Consider the following 24,010-nt stretch of genomic DNA (forward strand, 5'->3'; position numbering starts at 1 on the left):
GGAATGAAGAAACTTGGTGATCTTGGGCAGATGGGGAGGAAATGAGGAGAACTGGAAATGGAAAGGGGCAAAGGTCTTTCCCTAGGCTTAGGGCAGTGAGAACCCATGCAGCTGCTGCTCTCAGCCCCTGGCCCTTTCTGGCCTTAACTCATCCCCCAGCCCCCACCCCCGCACCGTCATTGACTTAATGATTCACTCTCAACCTTCCCCAGCTTCCTGTGTGGCAGGGAGTGGGTGGGGCAGAGCCCTGGCTCTCCGAGGATCCCAGGACCGGAGATAGGATTGGTTGGAATGAATGGAGAGCCATCTGGGCGCTCTGCTGCTTCTCTTGGTCCCATTCTGGCTTTGCCGCAAAGAAAGGTCTCTCTGTGCCAGGAGGACACTGAGGATAACTAGGTCCAGCTGGAACCCCAGATTCCAGATGTGGGAGGTAGTGCGAAACAGGATCCTGACATCCCCTTCATTTCCCCTCCCCTGCCTAATGCCCTGGAGAAATTTTCCATCATAAACAAGTTATGCATTCCTGACCTCCCCTTCTCCCACAGGCAGTTTTCTTCTAACATCACTATCTCCCCCATCCCCAATTTATGTCTGTGTGAGCATGTGAGCCTGTCTACACATGTAAATCGTCGTGTATTGATGCTGATCCTTGTGTCCAGGTTGCCTTGAAATGAGGGCGTGGGTAGGTGGGTAGGCTCACTGTGCTTGGGAGTAAATGTAAGGTTGATGGCAGGTGTGAAAGGCAAGTGTGGGAAAGCGATATGTCTTTGTAGAGAAGGTATGTTTTATACCTCATCAGGAAGAGGTGTGCAATGCTGGAAGTCTCTCATGTGTTTAGACGGAAGTGGTGGGTGTAAAATAAAGCAACCTATAAGCCCAATACACCAAGAATGTCTCTATTTATAGCCCAGTTTGGGGCTGTTCTCTTACTTACATTCACACACATTCTTGATTGAAAATGCCCTTAGGTGTTCCTTGTTTGCTGTCTGTGTAAGGCTTTTCTTAAGAAATTCATATGTGGGATTTGAAGGAGTGTATAAGCTTTTCTTAAGAAATTCATATGTGGGATTTGAAGGAGTGGATACTTGTCTCAGGGACTCCCTGGTGGCTCAGACAGTAAAGCGTCTGCCCACAATGCAGGAGACCCAGGTTCAATCCCTGGGTTGGGAAGAACCCCAGGAGAAGGAAATGGTCAACCCACTCCAGTACTCTTGCCTAGAAAATTCCATGGATGGAGGAGCCTGGTGGGCTACAGTCCATGAGGTCGCAAAGAGTCGGACACGACTGAGCGACTTCACTTCACTTATACCTGTCTCAAAAGCTTGGGGTGATCCAGCCAGTGTATGTATACTATATGTGCATTTTTAGTTCTGTGCTTTCATCTTTCATTTATCAAGATTACTGAACAACTAGGACAAGCCCGGCACTCCGCTAGGCTCTACGGAAGACACAAAGACATGTGTGACACAGCCTCTGATGGCAGAGGTCAGTCAGACATGTGCTCATCTTGTGTGGTTGTTCAGTCGCTCAGTCGTGTCCCACTCTTTGCGACCCCATGGACTGCAGCATGCCAGGCATCTCTGTCCTTCACCATCTCCCGAAGCTTGCTCAAACTCATGAGCATCAAGTCGGTGATGCCATCCAATCAATCTCGTCTCGTCCTCTGTTGTCCCCTTCGCCTCCTGCCTTCAATCTTTGTGCCCCAGGCATAATATAATCTGGTACAAAGCTCTGTGCCAGAGGCACTTCACATCTATGGAACCAGCTTTGGTCTCTTCAACGTCTCACTGTTAGCATCCCAACTCACCATGCTTCCTGACTCTAATGTTACCTATTTTATTACTAAATTCTGGTCATTTTATGCTGGTGATATCTCTTGAAGCCACTCCTTCTCTTGGTTTCCTGTGTCATAGCCCATTTCAGGCCCCTGTTTCCTTTTGCTCGAACCTCTCCAATTGTTCCGTCTCTGGTTCAGTGTCTCCGGCTCAGTGTCTCCTCATCCAGGGCATACTCCTCATCCCACTCAGTTCCCAACTTTGAACTTGCCCTCCTTTGATGTCAGCCCGTGATCCACAAGCTCCATGGTCTACAGTCAAACACTATCCCTTGGCCTGACAGCTAAGCCCTCCTCACCGCCCAGTTCTTCCCGGCCATTGTCACTTCCCACTGTTGTCGAACCCAGCCAGATTCCTGTGCCTGATGCACAGCGAGGCCAAACAAACAGAAACATCAGAGTTTGGGGCAGAGAAAGGCTTATGCGAAGTGCCAAGCAAGAACAACCCCTCTCCACCAGAACTCCCCAAGTTTTCGGGGAAGAGTTTTTAAAGGCAAAATTTGGATCTTCAAGGGCTACGTCATTCTTTTAAAGATTGTGCCCTGTCTCCTTCCCTCCTGTTTTATGATGAGGATGAGAAGGTGCCAAAAGCTGCAAGTGCCCAGACAGAGCAATATAAGCAGAGGACCTAAGGTGAGAAACAGCTTTGTAAGTCCTGGGAGATGAAAGGCTGAGGCTCTGGGTGGCTGGAGCATAGCAGAAGAGGGGAAGAAAGGTTAAAATGAATTTGGAGAGGAAGAAATGAGATTTTGAAGATACTGTTAAGGAACAAAGTTCATGTTCACCAGCCCAATGCACAGTGAGGCCAAATAAACTGAAATGTCAGAGTTTGGAGCAGAGAAAGGTTTATTGCAAAGCTGAGCAAAAACAGGTGGCTCGTACTCAAAAATCCCTGATAGTTTTTTTGGGGAAAGTTTTTATAGGCAAAATTTGGGGTCAGGGCTGCAGGGTGTGTGACTTTCTTCTCATTCGTTGGTGGTAACAGGACAGGGCTCCAGGAATCTTGTGCTCAGCCGGAAGTTGCCATCCTCCAATTGAATGGGGTCCTCAGTTCCTGTATAAGGAACTAAGATATATTGGTATGTATATTCCCTGAGGGGGCTTCCCCAGTGGCTCAGTGGTAAAGAATCCGCCTGCAGTGTAGGAGCCTCAGGAGACACGGGCTCAATCCCTGGGTCAGGAAAATCCCCTGGAGGAAGGCATGGCAACCCACTCCAGTATTCTTGCCTGGAGAATCCCCTGGACAGAGGAGCCTGGGGGGCTACAGTCCCTGGGGTCGCAAAGAGTCGGATAAGACTGAAGCGACTTAGCACTCATGCGTATCCAATGAGGAGGAATCAGGACCTTGCTTTAACTGCAGTATATATATATATATTTTAATTGTTTGGCCACACTGTGCAGGCATGTGGCATCTTCCCTGAACAGGGATCAAACCCACGCCCCCTGCAGTAGAAGCTCAGAGTCTTAAACCTCTGGACCCCCAGGGAAGCCCTGCACTGCTTCTTGACTGCTCCTCCTCTGTTTCTGCATTCCCTTCCTTCCCTAATTAGTAACTGTTTGCATCTGCCCTTTGGAGCCCAGGGACGGTCTAAGAAGCTGAAGCCTTTTTCCTAGAAACAAGAAACAGGGGACACAGAAAGGTTTTGGTCCCCAGGAGGGCCCCACAGGGTCCTGCTGGGTTTCACCACCACTGCTTGACGGGAAGCTTATCCTGAGATTGTTTTTTTTATGATTCCCCAAACACATCCTGTACTTTTCCAGCTCAAGGCCTTTGCTGATTCCATTCTCTTTCTCAGTCATCTTCCACATCTGACTTTGTGGTATCCCACCCACTGTTCAAGGTTATCTCAAATGCCATTCTTCCCTGTTGCCTTGTCTGATTGATTAGACACACAGGAACAGTTGCTCTGTTGGGTTCCCCTTAGACTTAGTCTTCCATTTTCTTAGAATCTGATGTGCTTGCTTTATCTGGCTTAGCTCACTCACCAACCCACATGCTGGAACCTACCCCAGTACTCAATAGTACCTTTTAACAGGGCGTCTGGCCCTGTTGGGGCTTCCCAGGTGGCACTAGTGGTAAAGAACCTGCCTGTCAATGCAGGAGATATAAGAGATACAGATTCAATCCCTGGGTTGGGAAGATCCCCTGCAGGAGGAAATAGCAACCCACTTCAGTATTCTTGCCTGGAGAATCCCATGGACAGAGGAGCCTGGCAGGCTGCAGTCCATAGAGTTGCAGAGTTGGACATGACTGAAGCAACTTAGCGCACACACACACACACTGGCCCTGTTGAATGCTCAAAAGATGTTAAATTCTGTGTCCAGAGCAGCTGTCTCTAAGGCAGTTATGAAAATGTGTCCATTCTCTCTTGTGTTATTATCATCACTACAACATTTGCATAATGTCTCACAGTTTAAATGTTCTTCATATAAACTGAAACCCAGGTGGCTGCTCACTTCTTGCCTTTGTGTTTTGTGGTCCTCTGCTCCAGTCATGCACGCACATTTCTGCACATCGTGGGGTTGCCCCTGTGCAGTCACTGCACTTTCGTTCTGTGCATGTGTGTATGTAATATGCATGTTGAAGGGGGACAGAATATGCCACCCCAAAATGTGCTCCTCTGGCATGTGAATTATTTGGAGCAATCAAGATCCAGCAGAATCAAGAGAAGCCTTGCACCTCTCATTTCACGGCCTAAATAACTGAAGTAGGGGGCCTGGTCCAGCGATGACATTGATCGGAAAAACTTAACCTGCTTGGCAGGACAAACATCTCATTAACAATCACCTGCTCTTCCCATCTTCCTGTGAATTACCCACCTCCCCTTCAAGCCCCAGGCCTCTTTCCCATTCCTTAGCTAAAGATGGCATATAAACTTCAATTGCCTGACTGCCTTTGAGTCTCAAGTTTTCTTGGGCTCCTGTTAAGTATGCAATTAAATTTGTTTTCTCCTGTTAATCTGTCCTAGGTCAATTTAATTATTGAACCAGCCAAAGAAACTGGAAGAAAAGGAGAAATTTTTCCACCTCTACAACGTGGTGTGTGTGTGCGTGTGCGAGCTAAAGCAGACAGACTTGTGTCTGTGTGTGCTACTGTGTTCATTTCTCTTGGGCTTCTTGAGTGTTTCTTAATGACTTCCTTCCTAGGCTGCTGTTTTCTCAGTCCCTACAAACGTGTAAATATGCACTGTAACTGTGGTTCCTAGACTCTGCTGGATCAGGATTGTAGCAAGAGGGCCAGACTTCCTTATGTAAGCCTTTCTGCACGTCCCCAGAGATGGGGATTTGTGGCTGAACCGTCTCAAACTGTCTGTGGGCCCCTCTCCAGCTGCCACATGTCCTGACATGTGCCCGCAGTCTGGGATTTCACCCGCCTCCACTCACAACTCACAACACACACTTGAGGAGTGCCTACGGTTGGCACTAGCCAAGTCCCCGCCCCCTCTCTATGCTTAATCTTCGGAATTTCCAGCCGACCTTCCAACCGCTCCCACCCCAGGGTGGAGTTGAGAAGGGCCCGCCCAGTTCTCGGGGTACATAACTAGCTCTGCGGGACTGCGGGGCCACTCGTCCTTCGGCTCAGCGCAGCGCACAATGTGTCACTCTCGCAGCTCCCTCCCCACCATGACCGTCCTGCGGGCTCCGACCCCGGTTTCCTCCGCCAGCCCGGGACCCCGACGGGGCTCCGGTCCCGAGATCTTCACCTTCGACCCTCTCCCGGAGCCCGCGGTGGCCCCCGCTGCGCGCCCTAGCGCCACCCGCGGGCATCGAAAGCGCAGCCGTAGGGTCCTCTACCCACGAGTGGTGAGTGTCGCCGAAGTGGACAATCCCGGGGGAAGAGGAGGGTGAACTACTGGACGCCGGGGCCCCGATCTGACCTGTTCTTTTTATCACCTCCCCTCAGGTCCGGCGTCAGCTGCCAGTCGAGGAACCGAACCCTGCCAAAAGGCTGCTCTTTGTCCTGCTGACCATCATCTTTTGCCAGATCCTAATGGCTGAAGACAGTGCGTCTGCACCCCTGGCCCCGGAGGACATCTCCAGCGCGCCGTCCCCCGCGCCCACCGCTGCAACCCCGGTCTTCGAGCCCCTTAATCTGACCTCGGAGCCCTCGGACTACGCTTTGGATCTCAGCACTTTTCTCCAGCAACACCCGGCCGCCTTCTAACCGGGACTCCCCACATCCCCTAAAGAACCTGAAAAACCAAGAAACACTGGGTGTACCTGGTGCGCGAGAGCGTATCCCAAACTGGGACTCGCGAGGCAACTCGCACACACAACACTACGGCTGAGACGCCAGTCCGAGCCTGGGAGAGACAGGCACCGGCACGCCGGGGCTAGGCCGGGTGGGGAATGAGTGCGTCGTTAACTTATTTCTCATTGCTCCTAATAATATTTATGTGTATTTATGTGTGTCCCCCTAGGTGATGGAGGGGTGTATGTAATATTTATTTTAACTTATGCAGGAGTGCGAGATGTGCACCTTGCTGCAAATGCAGGTCTCTGGGTATTTATTGGGCTCTTTGGGGTTGGTGGAGGCAAGCACCCAGAACTAAGCGAGGCCGGGAAAAGGGATGGAGGAAACCCGGGTCGAGAAGGCGCCCAGGCTGGGAGTCAAGGATGGTGGTGGGTCGCAGTGACACTCTCAGTCCTCCAGCATCTCAACTCGCGAGTCTGTGAAGATTCGGGGAACCGTTGAGAATAAGGTCCCTGGCCTACACTCTCCTTGAAGTTGCCTCCAAGGGGGTGGCTGCGGGGTCGGTGGGCTGTCAGGAGGCTGCTCTGGGGTCGCCCCGTATGTTCTATGAACACAAATAAACTTGATTTACTGTCAGCAGTCATGTGAGTGTCTCTTTACAAGTGGCGGTCCCCCATTCTCCTCAAAGCGCCAGGAGGAGGAGGAGCCGCGGCCAAGTCCCCAGCCGGTGCTCCTCCCCGGGCCCCTGAGTCCCTCCTCCCGGAGCCACGGAACTCAGCATCTTGTGACCGTGTGATGCTGTCAGTCTTTGCCCAATCTGCGGTTTTTCTCAGTTAGTTGACAAGGGGCAAATCCGACATGAGTCAATCTCCCTCTCCCCGGGTGCGGGACTCAGGGAAGTCACGTCGCGCGGGGCGGGGCGTGGGGCGGCCTGGGCGGGACTTCCGGCCCCGGAAGGGCGGCTAAGTGGGGCCTCCTCCCCCTTTCCGGGGCCGCTTCTGCAGCTCTCGAGGGCTGCGGATCTGAGCTGGGCCTGCCGGGAAAGGGGCGGGTCGGACGCCGGAGGCCGGGGGTAGGGTGGAGGGGGTGGTCCTCCGCGGGGGGCGGGGTCGCGTCTGCAGCAGCAGTAGGGTGCGGCTGGGTTGGGGGCGCGGGCCCAGCTCCCAGGGAGACCCTACACGGGTGGCACCTGCTAGACTCCCAGGTCCCCTACGTAGCCCCGCCCTCCCCGGGACCCCAGCCGGGCCGCCGCCCGAGTCCGGGAAGGTAGGTGGGGGAGGGGAGATGGAGTGGGTTGCAGAGGAACAGGGAGGGTAACGCAAGGGTCTGGGGACCTCTCCGGGTCCAGAGAGCTTCATATCACTGAAGGTGGGGCGCGGTGAGCGGCTGAGAATCGCTGGCTGTCTGCGAAATTTCACAGAAAAAGCCTTAGCGGATCCGGGGTTGCGGAAGATCCTGGGCCTCGGCGTCTGCAGGCTGGGCGTGACTGACTGGAAAGGGAAAGAGTTCGCTCCTGTGGACTGCGCGGCGCCCCTTCGCATCCGCAAAGGCTTTCTCTCCCCCTCCTCCAGCTCCAGCCTGAGCCATGTTTTTCACCTGTGGCCCAAATGAGGCCATGGTGGTCTCCGGTAAGTATTGTTTTCTGCTCAGCCAGTGAGCCCCCCCCCCCACTGCAGAGGTCTCTTCCCTGTCTCCCTACCAGTTCCCCAGAGCCAGGCCTTCTGTCCACCCCGCCCACGATGGCTGCATGCCACCCACTTGTGATTATTCCTTGCGTAGCCTTCCAAGGCCTGGACTGCCCCTGGCCCCTGTCAGCTTCCAGCTTTCCTCGTGGAGGTTGCTTCGCGCTCCCTTCCCAAGTTCTGTCTCCCCACGTTACAGTTCTACCGCGGCCACGGGCCACCACAGCTCACTGCCCCCTCCCCTTGCAGGTTTCTGCCGGAGCCCCCCAGTCATGGTGGCTGGAGGCCGTGTCTTTGTCCTGCCTTGCATCCAGCAAATCCAGAGGTAGGTAGCAAGAAAACTGGGGAAAGGGAACGCCCGTTTTCTCCCTTTCTTCCTTTTCACGCTGTCCATCCCTTCTCTTTCCCTTAGGATCTCACTCAACACACTGACCCTCAATGTCAAGAGTGAAAAGGTTTACACTCGCCATGGGGTCCCCATCTCAGTCACTGGCATTGCCCAGGTGAGGCTTTCAGAGCCTTTCCCCCAAAGCCCACTCCCCCACCCAGCATCTTCTGTGTCCCCAGACATTAAGAATCTTCTCACATTGGCTTTCCCTATCTCTGCCTGTGGAGAAATTTCTCTGCGAGTCTCCACTTCTCCAGGGATCCCCAAGGCACCTGCCTGTACTCTGGTTTCAGGAGGTCTTCCCCACACCCTCCCCAACTCTGTTCTGGCTACAGGTAAAGATCCAGGGCCAGAACAAGGAGATGCTGGCCGCCGCCTGCCAGATGTTCCTGGGGAAGACGGAGGCAGAGATCGCCCACATCGCGCTGGAGACACTGGAGGGCCACCAGAGGGCTATCATGGCCCACATGACTGTGGAGGTGGGCCTGAGGGCAGGGAGAGATCGGGAAGGGATGCCAGAGTGCAAGGGGCCTAAGAACCCAACTCGTCTGAGGAAGATGGTGGCCAGAGGATCTGAGCATGTCCCTTCCTTCTTCTTTCCATCCTGTTATCCCAGGAAATCTATAAGGACAGGCAGAAATTCTCAGAGCAGGTTTTCAAAGTGGCCTCCTCAGACCTGGTCAACATGGGCATCAGCGTGGTCAGCTATACCCTGAAGGACATTCACGACGATCAGGTGAACCTCAGCAGTTGGTCCTCCCTACTTCCCTGCTCCCATCTGGTAAACCTTCCCTTCTGAGGATTGTGACATCTGCATCTCTCCCACAGGACTATTTGCACTCCTTGGGGAAGGCTCGAACAGCTCAGGTCCAAAAAGATGCTCGGATTGGGGAAGCAGAGGCCAAAAGAGATGCCGGGATCCGGGTGAGAGAGCTGGGGGTTGCTTGGTTTCTGAGGGCTTTTTGTGTACCTGATGGGAGAGGGGGTGGCGTGAGGCCAGTGAAGCAGGGTTGGCAGAGGATGTAGATGAGGCCGGGCCCAGGGCGAAGATGGAGGAGCTCGGCGGAGAGCAGGCTCTCTCCCTTGGGCCTTCTTCTGCCTTCTCTGATGTCCTACCCAATCTCTGCATGAACAGGAGGCCAAAGCCAAGCAGGAAAAGGTGTCTGCTCAGTACCTGAGTGAGATTGAGATGGCCAAGGCACAGAGGGACTACGAGCTGAAGAAGGCCGCATACGACATCGAAGTCAACACGCGCCGAGCACAGGCTGACCTGGCCTACCAACTTCAGGTCAGAGTCCCCATGCTGGCCCTGTGGCCAGGCTGGATTTCACTCCCTCCCTGTTCTTCTCAGGCCACCACTCTCTCTCATATCCTGACTTTGATCCCCTTATTTTGACTCTCGGTTTCTGACCCAACTCCTCCATATGAGGAAGATTTAAAAGACCTAAATGTTTCAGCTGACAAGCAAAGAAAAGGCCTAGAAAGGGGGTGTAGATAGGGCTGATCAGGGGCTTGGGGCGGGTTGTGTCCTGGGCAAGGGCACCTGGATGAAGGGTGAACCAGAGCTCAGATCGGCCTGTGCTCCACTCCCCAAGCTGTGCGTGAATGGGTCTGCATCTCCCCAGAGGAACGGGTGCCTTTTTCTCATTTGCACGACAGTCCTCCAAGGCTCCCAGCAGCCCTGGTGATCACAGAGGGTGTGAGGAAGAGAAACATGGACTTGGACTCTGAATCCCACAAAGTGACCTGTGGGGGCCTTGATAATGCAGCAAAGTGTAGTTGATACTCATCATTTGCAGATCTTGTATTTGAGAATTTGCCTCAATGCTAAAATATTCTAAAGAGCTAATGCTAAATGAGCACTGGTTTAAATGCTAAAAGAGTAATGGTTTCCCTAGTGCTCTTTGTCTTGATGACCATTTGCAGACATGCACAGAGTGGAGAAAAATTTGAGTTGCCTGATAACGTGCCTCTCAGTTGAACAAGATGTTTTTTCCTTGTTTTAGCTCCTACTGTAAACAATGTCATTTTCGCAGTATGTTCACTGCTACATATTTTGCACTTTTGTGCTCTGTGTTGGTGATTTCACAGTTCAAAATGCCCCCAAGTGTGGTGCTGAGTGCCGTCTAGAGTTCCTAAGTCCAAGAAGACTTGATGTGCTTGATGGAGAATATACATGTGTTAGATAAGCTGCTTTCGGGCATGAGTTATAGTGCTGTTGGATGTGAGTTCATTGCTAATGAATCAACAAATACATTACATATGGTGTCTTTACGCAGAAATGCATAAAACAAAGATACATAGGACTTTCCTGACAATCCAGTGGTTAAAACTCTGTGCTTCCAGTGCAGGGGTCGATCCCTGGTTGGGGAACTAAGATCCCACAATAAGTATTGGTTAATTCAGTGTTCATGGCTACTTTGTGAAAACCGGAACTACCATGAATAATGAGAATCAACTGTACTTTGAGACCTTTACCCAATATTATGAAATTCATTTTTGCCAAGAGTTGGTGTAGGCTGAAAGCATTAAGTGTAACACATCTTTAGTTATGATATTAAATCCCTGAGTGGCTTGATAGGTGCCTGAGTGTGGCATAGTACTCACTGCTCAAAGTGTGGTCTGCCTCCCAGCAACAGCATATCCCTGGGGAGCTTGTTATAAATACAAAATCCGAGGCTCCAGCCCAACAGACCAAATCAGAATCTATATTTTAACAAAATCTCTAGGTGATTCATGTACACATTGAAGTTTGAGAAGTATTGATTTAGTGAAAACCACCAGCTTGGGTGGGACTTTATCTTCTCAACATGGCTTTCCTTGTCTGCTAATCAAAGGATAGCCTGGTTTGGGTTCTGTTCAACTTTTATTAGTCCCTCGTTTTGTGTCAGATTTTGTGCTAGGTGCTGGAAAAATAAGGATTTATTCAACAGAGATCTATTAAATGCCTACTATATGCCAGGCATTGTTTTGGAGGTGAGTATATAAGTATGAATGAGATAGAATAAAATTCCTGCCCTCATGGAGCTTTACATTATAATATATGAGACAACTAATAAGCAAATAAATAATCTTCATTGGCTCTAATTAAGTTGTTTAACTGCTATGAAGGAAATAAATTGGTGGTATTCTATTGGAGGGGGTACTCTGTTAGGTTGGGGATGATCAGAGAAACCTTCTGTGAGAAAATGATATATAAGATAACCCTGAAGATGAGAAAGAGCCAGCAATGTAAAGAGTTGTGAGCTAAGAACGTTCTAGTCCAGTGCTGTTCAAATAGAATTTATATATATGGCAAGTGACTAGGCAGGGGACTAGCACATGCAAAGATCTTGATGTAAAAAAGAGGGGTTGTGTCCCAGGAACACAAAGGAGGTTTCTGATCCAGCATGACTGGTGTGCTGTGAGTGAGGAGAGGCAGAGGGAAGCAGATCTCCTAGGATTTGGGGAGCCAGTATTCTTGCCTGGAGAGTCACCGTGGACAAAGGAGCCTGGTGGGTTACAGTCCGTGGGGTTGCAAAGAGTAGGACATGACTGAGCAACTAAGCACACAACAACAGATGGAAACTTAGAAGAAGATTGAAAGCACGATGGGAAACTATTGGAGAACTTCAGGAAGGGAAGTACTCTGGTCTAGTTTACATTTTTACAAAGATTAGTCCAGCTGCTGCATCGAGAATTGATTGTCAAAAGAAAACAGAGGAAGCAAGAAGATGAATTAGGTTTGTCAAAGCTGTGAATGGCATAAATGCAGCTAATTGCACTCCCTCTTAAAATCTCATTAAATTCACATAGAGTAATTGGGAGAGAAAAAAAAAAGGTGGAGCGAATAGGAACAGAAGGAACAGAAACCATGGCATCACTGTGGGAGCTGGAAAGTCGGGGCAACTGACGACTCAAGAAGTGTCCGAGACAGCTGAGCACAAAGCTGCAGGGGGGAAAACAATGAAATGACCTGAGGCACAGAAGTTGTCAGCGCCAGGGGCCTCTGGAGCTGGGATAAGTTGGTTGAAATAAGGAGAAACAGGTGAAAAGTGACTTCTCAGAGCTGTCTGCCTCTGAGTGATGCTCCCTCTCCCAGTAACAGGCATGAAGAGACTGCCTATTGAATGCTGAATACCGACCGCTTCCCCAGCCCCTTATTCCACATGGCTCCCAGAACCCGCATATTCCAAAGAAGAGATCAAAAGATTGCTCTGGGGAACATGACCAACCCGATATGAAAGACTTGAAGGTCCTGAATCAGAGGTTCCTCAGCAGATGAACTACCCGGGTCACCCTAGAGTGAAGCTCAAAGCCTCCGAGCCTCACCCACATACCCAGAGCTTCCCTTCAGTGTTTCTGACCTTCCTCCCTGTGAGCAGACAAGCACAGACTCCCTGACATATGAAGGATCCTGCAACAAGGACAGGCCAAAACCACAAGCAGAGCAAAGCAGTTTGAAGGATATGTGCTATGCAGAGAGAAGAAAGCTTAAAAAGTAATATCCTCAGTAAGATAAAAGAATAATTCATATCCAGCAAATCAGGACACAGAAAACAAAGAGCTTTTAGAAATTAATAAGGTGGCAGAAATGGAAAAAAAAAAAAAAACAATGGAAGAGAAATTCTAACAAATTTGTCGGAAAATAGAACAAAACAGATGGAAAAATTGGGAAAGAATATTAAGAGGCCAGACCAGGAGATGCAACAGAACAAAATGGAAGGAAATCATCAGTGAAAAAAATCAGACATGTTTATCTGACTTTCTAGATTGAATGATCCACCAAGTACCTAACATAGTGGATGAAAAACATCTGCCTTGAAGCACATCACTGTGAAATTTCAGAACACCAAGGATGAAAGAACTAAAAGCTTCCAGAGAGAATGAAGAGATGTCAAGCAGCAGAATGACTTCAGATTTCTCAAGAAGCTAGAGGACCATGGAGCAATGCCTTCAAAATTCTGGTGGAAAATTAATAACAGCATAGTAAACTGAACTCAGGGGGCTTCCCTGGTGGCTCAGGCGGTAAAGACTCTACCTGCAATGCAGGAGACCCTGGTTTGATTCTTGTGTTGTGAAGATCCCCTGGAGAAGGGAATGGCAGCCCACTCCAGTATTCTTGCTCGGAGAATCTCATGGACAGAGGAGCCTGGTGGACTACCAGTCCGTGGGGTTGCAAAGAGTCAGGCGCGACTTAGCGACTAACACTTTCACTTTCACAACCTGTACTCAACTTAATCATCATTCAAATAAAAGAACGAAATCAAAAACCCACAGAAGCAAGATCTCAAAAAACATATCCCATGTACTCTTTCTGAGGGAATGGCTGGAGGCTGGGTCTAAAGAAGAGAAAGAAGGGGGTGGAAGTGGGGGCTCTAACACAGGAGCACCATGATGCTGCACCCTGAGGTCAAGCGTTAACTAGTCCAGTTTGGAACAGGTTTGAAATTTTAGGGTCAAAGAGGACAAGGTACCATGTCTAGAAGCCCCTTTCCTCTGGAATGAACACATGGGCCCTTTAAAGGCAGGGGCTCCATCTCTCATGTGGATATATCACAGGCAAGATGGTGCATGGCTAAGCCAGAGCAATGAGGCAAGAAGTATGTTCTTCCTCCAGACCTCTGCTCACCGACATGTTGGCAAGAGCCTTCTGACCCCTGTACTCTCCAAGGAACAAGAAAATGAAATCTGCCTAAGTAAGAGGAAGTAGTCTATGATGTATACATACCCTTGTGGTTGCTTACAGTAGCCCTGGAAGGATACACAACAAGCTGGTCACAGTGGTTGTTTGAGAGGAAGGCAACCAACCAGGTGGCTTGAGAAATAGGTGGGAAGAGATCTTGCTTTACTTTTTTTCTTTTGAATTTGGACGACCTACAAAAGATAAACACACACACACCGTCCCGCTACTCCCCAAAAGCTGGCGAGAGGCTATTCAGAAGCCAGTTGCCAGTTGCCACTAAGATAACCGCTACACTGATGGAGAGAAATGGCTGGCCTTGGAGGTGAGGGATGGTCACCATGCGTGCAGTGCCCTCCAGGCGCTCATACTCTACAGGAAGACTTGGTGGAGAAATAGGGTGATGGGGAGCTCAGTGGAGAGATGCTTCACCTGGCCTGAGGGCAAACGGGCTGGGTTGCAGCCCTATCCAGCCCTGAAGCTAGCTAAGACTGCCTGGGGAACAGCCCTAACCATGGATATTGGCCCTGTTGGGGGAGGACCAGACCCCTCCCCAGGCCATACCTCAGATCTGTCCCAGAAATGGACCGCACTGGGCAGGCTGAGCCCACGGAGACCAGCTGCACGTGGTGTGCTCTATGTTAATATCCTGCCCTGGAGCCTTGGCCCTCCCTGCTTCCCAGGCGCTTGCTCCGCAACTCTGACTCTGAGCATCCCTCCTACGCAGGTGGCCAAGACGAAACAGCAGATCGAGGAGCAGCGGGTGCAGGTGCAGGTGGTGGAGCGGGCCCAGCAGGTGGCAGTGCAGGAGCAGGAGATCGCCCGCCGGGAGAAGGAGCTGGAGGCCCGCGTGCGCAAGCCGGCGGAAGCCGAGCGCTACAAGCTGGAGCGCCTGGCGGAGGCAGAGAAGTAAACACCCCTCCCTGCCCCCCTCAGGGTTCTTTCACCACCTGGGCGCCCCCAGACAAAAAGCTGAGGCCTTTTCTACCTGTCCTCCTCCTGCCGAATCTTTCTCCCAGAGCAAGGGCTATTCTTCAACTACCCCCTCCACTCCCCTTTGCCCAGGTCCCAGCTGATCATGCAGGCGGAGGCAGAAGCCGAGGCTGTGCGGGTGAGTTAGCCAACTGATGGAGGGAGTGGGGTGCTGCTGGTGCTGGGGTCTCTCATCCTTACCTACCGTATCTCACGTGTCTTGTACCCTCCTCAGATGCGTGGAGAAGCCGAGGCCTTTGCTATAGGGGCCCGAGCCAGGGCCGAGGCTGAGCAGATGGCCAAGAAGGCAGAAGCATTCCAGCTGTACCAGGAGGCTGCTCAGCTGGACATGCTGCTGGAGAAGCTGCCCCAGGTCTGGGGTAGGGATGGGGGTGGGGGCGGTGGAGGGCATATGGACAAGAGCAGTGGAGGGACAGGAGGGAACGAGGGGCCAGGGGAGAACCAGGCTAGGGGCCATGAATTAGGGGCGGGAATTACCAGCCAGTGACCAGAACAAGGAAGGGTGATGCTCACAAAAGCGAAGAACACAGGTCTTAAAAACCCAGAGTAAGGAGTCTTAGGATGGGTGTGGTAAGACCCTGGTGCTGAGTGGACATCTTACCTACCAGGTGGCAGAGGAGATCAGTGGTCCCTTGACCTCAGCCAATAAGATCACACTGGTGTCCAGTGGAAGTGGGGCCATGGGAGCAGCCAAAGTGACCGGGGAAGTGCTGGACATCCTGAGCCGCCTGCCAGAGAGTGTTGAGAGACTCACAGGCGTCAGCATCTCCCAGGTGAGGGTTTCTAGGGTGGGGCTGGGAGCCGAATTGCCAGGTTCCTGTGGCACATGACACAGCGGGCCCAGCGTGGGGCTAGCACCCAGGAGGCCTGGGGCTGCTGACATTTAGTCATTGCTTTCCATGTGCCAGACAGAGTGCTAAGCTCCTGCACAAATGGTTTAAAAAACTTTTTAAAACTTCCTTTGGGGTGTGTAGGGTTTTACAAAGTGACTGAACTTTCAGTTTAGCCCATGTCGTTCATACATGGTGAAGCTGGGCTTCAAACCCAGGCCTGCTGTCTCTAGAGCCTCTGCTCTTCTTGGTCACACACACACGTGTGTGTGTGTGGCTGTGGCTGTGGCTGTGTGGCTGTGTGTGTGTGTAGCTCAGTTGTGTCCAACTCGATCCAACCCTATGAACTGTATGTAGCCCACCAGGCTTCTCTGTCCATGGAATTCTTCAGGCAAGAATACTGGAGTTGCCATGCCCTTCTCCAGGGTATCTTCTTGACCCAGGGATCGAACCTGGATCTCCTGCATTGCAGGCAGACTATCTTCTGAGTCACTAGGGAACTAACCCACTAGCAGAAGGAACTGGTGACAGCCTGTTGACGTTGAATTCCAAGGTGTATCACTGCTTTCCTTGGTGCCCGTTTAGTCACCTGTTGGTTATGGTAGAGATCAGGGAGTGGGATCTGGAGCCAGACTGTTGTGTGAATCCTGGCTGAAGTGCATGCCAGCTGACCTTAGACAAGTTCATCTTCTCTGCACTTGTTTCCTCACCTTAAAGCCAGGTCAAAAAGTAACCACCCTGTTGAATTGTTAAGGGGATTAAATGGGTAAATACCTGGAGTGTTTAGTGCCTAGCACATAGTACTATATGAAGAGTGTGTTAAATAAATGCCTATGTAAATAAAAGCACTGAGCTGAATCAGTGACCTTTGAGCTGGGTTCCTTGGAGTCTCCCTGAGGGCCTGTACAGAGATCTGGCCCCCTTCACCCCTTTCTTCACTCATGCAAGAATCTGAATGACTGCCTGGCAAAGGCAGTGAGATAGGGTACTAGGAAAAACTAGAATACTTCTGTAAGAATGTCTTCCCTGCAGCCCATTTGTCCAGATGGGAGCCTGGGAGAACAGGTACCTGGTTCACACAGTCACCACTGTTGTTTTTTTGCCAGGTGAACCACAAGCCTCTGCGAACAGCCTGAACCCTGGACCTTCGTGATGCCCCATCTCATAACTCAAGTTGCCTGAATGGTCCCGTTATTGCACGCACTTCAGCTGGCTCCGTGAGCACATCACCTCTCCTTGCCAAATAGCCTGTGCCTTGCCTTGGAAGGGAATTGTTCCCTTTCCCAATCCCATACTGCCAAGACTGCCAATCCCCTAGGGCTCCCATGCCTTCTGATGACCTACCCCCAACTTATTTAAACTAAGCCTGTTGTCCAGAATTCTTCCCTGACCAAATCTTAAGGGATGGTCTGCAGGTCTCAACTTTGTCAAATAAATCAGTAAGTACTGATACTTAATTCGGTGTAACTAATTCAAAATGAACGCTAGAGTGTAGCTTTCTCTCTTGCATTCAATGTGCTTTTTACAGTGGGAGCGAAGCAGTAATTACTTGTACTGTTAAGAGTTGTAGAATACCCCCACTCTACCCTGAAATTCATTATAGTCAGAAGAGCATCCTTAAGTAGCAGCAGTATCAGTAATTATGTTAGTCCCTAGAATTACTGATAATAAAGGGATATTTGAGACTTAACACTGTGCTCTTTGTAGCAGGAGTTATTAGGTGGAACACTAGTGTCAGTTTAGAATGGGACTATGATATGACACCACCCCTCCCCAGGTGATTTTTGCCTTAGGCTGAGAAAACCCATATATCCATAACTGAAAGGAACCCAGGAGGTACTGTGTGTTCCAAGTGGTAAACAGTGTCTGTGCATCTCCCAAGATTCTTCTGGAGTACTGTTAAAAACAGACTGCTGGGGTCCAACCCACTTTTGGTTCAGTACATCTGGGCAGGTGGGAGAATCTCTATTTCTCCAAGTTCAAGGGGATGCTTATCTGGCAACCACTTATATGACATTCACCTCATTTCTCCTTTCTATCCCTAGATCTCCTCACATCTGAGCATCTATCCCAGTTACTAAGACAGGGTACCAGGGATTAAGGTGTAAGGATATTCTCACCTGTTTATAGAGAGCAGAGTATATTGTACAACTGACCTGGAGCCCCATGCCTCCTTCACCAGCGATCTTTCCCTGAATGAGCACACGTGCTGCGAGATTCTTTTCAGTTCCCATTTATTTTTGGCTCTTGGGGCAATGTCATCTTTTCAATATGAAAAAAAGCAGCAAGTTCAACACAATAGAAATCTGAAGTGTAGAATAGGACAAAAATCAAGAAGTGGGGAAGCAGTAGCAGGAGAGATGAGATGTTTGCCAAAAGATGGAAGGTGTTCTGTCCCCTGTCTGGGGAATGACGTTTAGGTGGCAGCACATACCTTTCCATATAAGTACAGAAGGGGTTGATACGTATCATTTTTTTTTGATAAGATGGGGTGGGGAGGGGCTTTCTGGAGACTTAAGAGACCAAGGCTATCTCTTGCTTCTCTTGACCCCCTTTCTCAAACAGGAGAAAGGAGGGAATTCAACGTTATTATGAAGGAGATAAAGTGGAAGAGGAAGGGATTCCCACTTGATAGGGTGGGGGCCAGAAACTTGCAAAGGTAATAGCTTAGGACAGAACTTGGAAGGAGACTGAAAATGAAGATAATACTGTCAACACCTCTGCACAAGCTGAGAGGAGCGGGGAGATACCTGGCACCTAGGACTTCAGTACCCTGGATGCCCCTCTCCAAACCCAACCCTTTCTGGTAGGGACTTCTACTCGCTCAGTTTCCTTCCCCTGGGCCAGCACATCGGCCTAGGATGGCAGTCACCAATCCAGGTTTTCAGCACACGGTTCTAAATGAGATTTGAGGAACCCCAGCCTCTTGGAGAGCTATCTCGAAAACAGAGAGGGAAATGTTAACTGGACAGATGGGAGGAGTGGGCACCAGAAAGAAAATTGACAGGGTTACCCAGAATGCAGAAAATCTAGGCTCCCCAAAAGTGGAAAGAGAGAAGAGACATTCAACAAACAACAAATATTTATTGAGCGCCTATTATGTGCCAGGCACTGTTCTAGAATCCCCCCCAAAAAAGAAAAACAAGATAGATGCAGAAAATGCAAATTCTGAGGGAGAGGAAAGGGGTCGTTGAGGAAGAAGGCTGAGGGGATTAAGAAGCCTAAGGTGATAGGGACTTGGCCTTAGGCCTCCTCTTCGGCCTCCTCACCGAAATCCTCTTCCTCTTCTGCGGTGGCATCCTGGTACTGCTGGTACTCGGAGACGAGGTCGTTCATGTTGCTCTCAGCCTCGGTGAACTCCATCTCGTCCATGCCCTCACCTGTGTACCAGTGGAGGAAGGCCTTCCGGCGGAACATGGCCGTGAACTGCTCCGAGATGCGCTTGAACAGCTCCTGGATGGCTGTGCTGTTGCCAATGAAGGTGACTGCCATCTTCAGACCACGGGGTGGGATGTCGCAAACAGCTGTCTTGACGTTGTTGGGGATCCATTCCACGAAGTAGCTGCTGTTCTTATTCTGCACGTTGAGCATCTGCTCATCTACCTCCTTCATGGACATCCGCCCACGGAACACAGCAGCCACGGTGAGGTACCGGCCATGGCGGGGGTCACAGGCAGCCATCATGTTCTTGGCATCGAAGACCTGCTGGGTGAGCTCAGGGACAGTGAGGGCCCGATACTGCTGGCTGCCACGGCTGGTAAGAGGGGCAAAGCCAGGCATGAAGAAGTGGAGGCGTGGGAAGGGCACCATGTTGACGGCCAGCTTGCGGAGGTCAGCGTTGAGCTGGCCAGGAAAGCGGAGGCAAGTGGTGACTCCACTCATGGTGGCCGAGACGAGGTGGTTCAGGTCTCCATAGGTTGGTGTGGTCAGCTTGAGGGTGCGGAAACATATGTCGTAAAGGGCCTCGTTGTCAATGCAGTAGGTTTCATCAGTGTTCTCCACCAGCTGATGGACAGAGAGGGTGGCGTTGTAGGGCTCAACCACAGTGTCGGAAACTTTGGGTGAGGGCACCACGCTGAAGGTGTTCATGATGCGGTCGGGATACTCTTCACGGATCTTGCTGATGAGCAAGGTGCCCATTCCGGAGCCAGTGCCCCCACCCAGCGAGTGGGTCAGCTGGAAGCCCTGCAGGCAGTCACAGCTCTCGGCCTCCTTCCGAACCACATCCAGGACCGAGTCAACCAGCTCGGCTCCCTCTGTATAGTGGCCCTTGGCCCAGTTGTTGCCTGCCCCGGACTGACCTGCAATGAGGTTATAAGGCAAGCTTGTTCAGTCAAGTGTGAAAGATACACAGCCCCATTTCTACCTTTCAACTTTTGGATTACAGCCAGTGGATTTATCTTCCTTCTTAACTCCCCGATGATATATCTGCCCCTGTATAATTTACTATCTAAATTACTACCTCCACTCTTCATTAGATTTAAAAACACAAGGCTGTATAAACTCCAGTACAATCATTTCTAACTCTTGCTGCACCCAAATAACTCGAATAGCAGTATCTATTGATATCTCCCTAACTCACCAAAAACAAAGTTGTCTGGTCTGAAGATCTGACCAAAAGGACCTGAGCGAACAGAGTCCATGGTTCCGGGTTCTAGATCCACCAAGATAGCACGAGGGACATATTTGCCACCTAGAAGAAATAAAGTAAAAGAATGAAAACTGGAAGACATAAAGGTAAATAAATTGGGGCCAAGAGAGAGCCGGGGACCCAAATGTGTGATTTCAGACACTGCCACCAGGTGGCAGCAGAGCCACTGGGAAAGCGAGAAAGGTCTCCAATGAGTGTAGATGGATTCATTCTAAGGGGGTAAAGGGTGTCCGGGGGAGGCAGAGACCCCAGAGAAGTGGGAGTGATGGGACCCCTGCTTCCCGAGCTCTTGCCCTCACCTGTGGCTTCATTGTAGTACACGGAGATGCGGTCCAGTTGTAGGTCGCTGTCCCCATGATAGGTGCCGGTGGGGTCGATGCCATGTTCATCACTGATCACCTCCCAGAACTGCCAGGGAAGAGCAAAGTCTTCAACATCTCAGGGTCCAGCCAATTATGCTCCCCTACTGCCATTTTAGCTCCAGATTCGCCTGTGGCGGGCCCTCCCCAAGGATCTAGCATTTCTTCTGCCTGCCTGCCTGCCACACCCTTCCACTAGCCACATGCACCTTCGGAAAAACGGCAGCTTTCACTGCCTGGGACGTGAGATGCTGTGTGGCTTAAAGGGCCCGGCGATCGCAGGCACAGGGCTGGGTAGATGGAGGCAGTCACCCTGGTCACAAAGAGACGGGGGGCAGAGAAAAGGAGCCACTGCAGCAGGAGCCCACCCCGCCCTGCACGTGACCGCGGCGCACGCACGCGCCAGGCGGCCGACAAAGGGAGGTGCCGCGCAAGGGCGGGGCCGAAGGGCGAATTCCGCGCGCCAGGGGCGGGGCTTGGCGCGGGCTCGCGCGCCCCCCGCCCGCCGGCCTGGCCGCATTGTCCCAGCGCGCCAGGGGCGCCCGGGTCCCGCCCTTCTGCTACAACGTAGCAGCCGCACTTCCTCCCTGCCCCTCCCCCGCTACACTGTAACCGCGCGCAAAAAGAAAAAAAAAAAACACCCCTCCCCCTTGGCCTCGACATTTCATTTCTTTCCTAGCTTTTAACCCCCTTGCTTTAAATGAGGTTTTTTTTCCCTTTGTCCTATTCTCTAGTTCTGAGGAACCCTTTCAAAGAATGGACTCTTTCCCCCTCGCCCTTTCTCCCTATCTGTCCACGCCCTCAAGAGTCTGTTAAGGGGAAATAAAAGGAACAAATTAGTCCAGCACATATTAGCCTTCCATGCACGAATAACTGCGGGACCGCCCCTTGGGGATCGCGGGCGCCCGGGGATTCCTGATCATTTGTAAAGGATGTCGCCCAGCCCACCTGGCTCATCGCGCCCCCACATTTGGATCTGACCTCTCGGCAGCTGCCCGCCATCCTCGCCCCTTCCCCCTCTGGCTTAGCCCCACGAAGCCCCGCCAAGGGGGATGCACATGGGGAAAACCTCATCTAGCTTTTGTCTCGGGCCGTTTCCGCATCTCCCTCGCTTCCCGGTCCTCGGACCGTTAGGAGATCCCCTTTCTAAGTAAAATTTTACAGAAACTCGGTTTTCCCGCCCCCTAACCCTGAAGGGTGCTTTTTACAGCTTCCCCAAAATGAACCTGCCAAGAAAAAGAATTCCTCATTTTTCAAAAGCAAATCCTAAGGTTCAAAGGTGCATTTATATAGAAAAGTTTTGAGGGGCAAATCTTGACTAAGAATGGAAGATGCAAACGTTCTACAACCATCCGTCATAATATACCTGTTTTTTTTTTTTTTTTCCCTTAAAAATAAATACAGTCAAAAGAGGTTAAAAATCCTTACCTTGGCACCGATCTGATTGCCACACTGACCGGCCTGGATGTGCACGATTTCCCTCATTGTTAAAATTTATTCTAATCTTTTTGCTCGCCTCAAAGTGTATACGGGGCAAAAAAATATTATGGAATTAGTTTTTCTCTGCTGCTAGTCGCAGGGTGGAAAGATGGAACGGGACCCGGAGGCTGAAGCAGCGAGGTCCGAACGCGGCGGCAGGAAGGTTCTGAGAGGGAGAAAGGAGAGGGGAGGGCGCGGGAGGAAAGGCGGGCAGGGCGGGGCGCGCGTGCGCGGGGGCCGGGAGGCGGGAGAACTCGCCGCGCGCCGCGGTGGAGAGACAAAGCCTCACTAGGCTGGCCCTGATTAGTCCGTGCCGGTCCTGTATCACACGTCCATTGGTCCCTGCTGGACGAGCGCAGTCCTGCCTGGGAGTTGTAGTTCTCTATTGTTGTCCACGCTGCAAAATGAAAGGACGAATGGGTGGGTACTGGGTCTGGGGGTTTTGGTTTGGGTGTTTTGACTGAAAAACGGCCTGGCGCTAAGGTTCCTTCCTCTATGCCAGACTCTTCTGGTATCAAAAGAGAGTAGTTTTCGAGGGTACAGGAATTGGGAACCCTGGTGTGCCAGGCTTTGGAAGGTGGAGTGGGGGCACGCCCTGAAAGCTCCCCGCTGCGGTAGCTCTTGGGAAGACAGGACTGCTTAGCTCAGCGAAAACGGGGAGAAATGCGGCACCCTGATCTGCTCTCTAACAGCTGGTCCCTGGTGACCCAACTGGCATGAACTCCAGTAAGCTGCGGCTCCCCCAGATACTTCGGGAAGGAGGAGGGCATTGCCTTCCTGCTATTTCCTTGGGAGCTTTCTAATGATAATATTTAGAAAGAAACAAAATTGCATCAAGGACTTTTCAGTATAAAAACTAATTGTCTGGAAGGTATGTTCAAGAATAGAGAAGCAGATATGCCGGAAGTCTCCGTCCATGTGGGGATCTGCGCCTTACAGCCGCATTTAACACACTGTTAAGAGGCGAACTGTGGGGTGAGATACCTGATAGGCACTTTGATGAAGTCAGTGTTTTTTCAATTCGCTGATTTCACTGAGAGGTGGTTGACTATTGCAACCTTTCAAGAACCTCGGGATTAAAATAAAAGGGGTAGGGAGGGGGATGGGAAAAAAATTGGATGAGCTCAAATCTGAGTGGCATGTTTCTTCGCAGGGATTAATTCAACTTGAGAGATATTAAATGTCTACCAAACCAGGAGCTAGGAATACAAAAATGATTAAGGATTAGCTCACTGTTCTCCAGGATCTTGCAATTTGGTGAGAAGTGTATAAACAAACACTAGAGTGTGGTAAGCACCATGATAAAGGACATGGGATATCAGGCTCCCTGAGTGTGTGCTCAGTCATGTACGACTCTTTGCGACCCCATGGACTGCAGCCTGCCTGGCTTCTCTGTCCGTGGGAGTTTCCAGTCAAGAATACTGGAGCTGGTTGCCATTTCCTTCTACACGGAATCTTTCCGGCCCAGAGATCGAACCCGTGTCTCCTGCATCTCCTGAATTGGCAAGAGGGCTGTTTACTTAAGAGGCACTTGGTTAGATGATAGCAAGGTGTCAATTCACACTGGCTTCAACACACATTTCTCGTCTTCTAAATAAAAGAACATAAATTTCTCTAAGACTCGTCTACCCAGTAAAGGACTTGCCTGGTGGCTCAGACCGGTAAAGCATCTGTCTACAATGCGGGAGACCCGGGTTCAATCCCTGGGTTTGGAAGATCCCCTGGAGAAGGAAATGGCAATACACTCCAGTACTATTGCCTGGAAAATCCCATGGACAAAGGAGCCTGATAGTCTACAGTCCATCGGGTTGCAAAGAGTCGGACAAGACTGTGCGACTTCACTTGCACCCAGTTAAAACGTTCATGTTTGAAGGCACAATCACAGTGAAAGTAGTTATGTATTTTGTGGTAGTGAAGAGAGTTCAGAATTCACGATT

General features: G+C 50.9%; 3 protein-coding genes across 14 annotated transcripts; 2 read left to right on the top strand and 1 right to left on the bottom strand.

Annotated features, from left to right (window-relative positions):
• The first annotated feature begins 5,399 nt into the window (after positions 1-5,399).
• Positions 5,400-6,668, top strand: IER3 (immediate early response 3). The gene is made up of 2 exons (XM_086369630.1): positions 5,400-5,638; positions 5,739-6,668. Exons 1-2 carry the CDS (start codon positions 5,429-5,431, stop codon positions 5,997-5,999), a joined length of 471 nt encoding a protein of 156 aa, XP_086225756.1. The 5' UTR covers positions 5,400-5,428; the 3' UTR covers positions 6,000-6,668.
• A 321-nt stretch (positions 6,669-6,989) lies between these two features.
• FLOT1 (flotillin 1) lies at positions 6,990-17,041 on the top strand. Of its 12 annotated transcripts, none has more exons than XM_086369590.1 (13): positions 6,990-7,101; positions 7,398-7,657; positions 7,961-8,036; positions 8,124-8,214; positions 8,435-8,578; positions 8,716-8,835; positions 8,928-9,023; positions 9,235-9,387; positions 14,489-14,670; positions 14,827-14,872; positions 14,969-15,106; positions 15,363-15,527; positions 16,691-17,041. In XM_086369590.1, the coding sequence occupies exons 2-13, from the start codon at positions 7,615-7,617 to the stop codon at positions 16,718-16,720; spliced, it is 1,284 nt and encodes a 427-aa protein (XP_086225716.1). In that variant the 5' UTR covers positions 6,990-7,101; positions 7,398-7,614; the 3' UTR covers positions 16,721-17,041. The 12 variants fall into 12 exon arrangements, with proteins under 12 accessions (XP_086225716.1, XP_086225711.1, XP_086225714.1 ...); XM_086369585.1 differs by having other exon boundaries at positions 7,450-7,657; XM_086369588.1 differs by having other exon boundaries at positions 7,601-7,657.
• Positions 17,042-17,801: 760 nt separating this feature from the next.
• On the bottom strand, positions 17,802-22,246 carry TUBB (tubulin beta class I). The gene is made up of 4 exons (XM_086369583.1): positions 22,023-22,246; positions 20,535-20,643; positions 20,167-20,277; positions 17,802-19,885 (listed from the first exon to the last, which is right to left on the bottom strand). The coding sequence occupies exons 1-4, from the start codon at positions 22,077-22,079 to the stop codon at positions 18,828-18,830; spliced, it is 1,335 nt and encodes a 444-aa protein (XP_086225709.1). The 5' UTR covers positions 22,080-22,246; the 3' UTR covers positions 17,802-18,827.
• Positions 22,247-24,010: the final 1,764 nt, after the last annotated feature.

The sequence above is a fragment of the Bos grunniens genome, chromosome 23, assembly GCF_055505025.1.
Source record: "Bos grunniens cultivar Pamir isolate PY7600 chromosome 23, Bosgru_T2T1.0, whole genome shotgun sequence".
Classification (NCBI taxonomy): Eukaryota; Metazoa; Chordata; class Mammalia; order Artiodactyla; family Bovidae; genus Bos; species Bos grunniens.

Excerpts from the sequence above, each read along its gene's own strand:
- IER3 (XM_086369630.1), top strand. The coding sequence starts at position 5,429 with ATGTGTCACTCTCGCAGCTCCCTCCCCACCATGACCGTCCTGCGGGCT. Across the intron at positions 5,639-5,738 it reads GGGTCCTCTACCCACGAGTG|GTCCGGCGTCAGCTGCCAGT; the intron begins GTGAGTGTCGCC and ends ACCTCCCCTCAG.
- TUBB (XM_086369583.1), bottom strand. The coding sequence starts at position 22,079 with ATGAGGGAAATCGTGCACATCCAGGCCGGTCAGTGTGGCAATCAGATC. Across the intron at positions 20,278-20,534 it reads GTACTACAATGAAGCCACAG|GTGGCAAATATGTCCCTCGT; the intron begins GTGAGGGCAAGA and ends TATTTCTTCTAG. Across the intron at positions 19,886-20,166 it reads ACCAGACAACTTTGTTTTTG|GTCAGTCCGGGGCAGGCAAC; the intron begins GTGAGTTAGGGA and ends ACCTCATTGCAG.
- FLOT1 (XM_086369590.1), top strand. The coding sequence starts at position 7,615 with ATGTTTTTCACCTGTGGCCCAAATGAGGCCATGGTGGTCTCCG. Across the intron at positions 9,024-9,234 it reads AAAGAGATGCCGGGATCCGG|GAGGCCAAAGCCAAGCAGGA; the intron begins GTGAGAGAGCTG and ends CTGCATGAACAG. Across the intron at positions 14,671-14,826 it reads CGCCTGGCGGAGGCAGAGAA|GTCCCAGCTGATCATGCAGG; the intron begins GTAAACACCCCT and ends CCCTTTGCCCAG.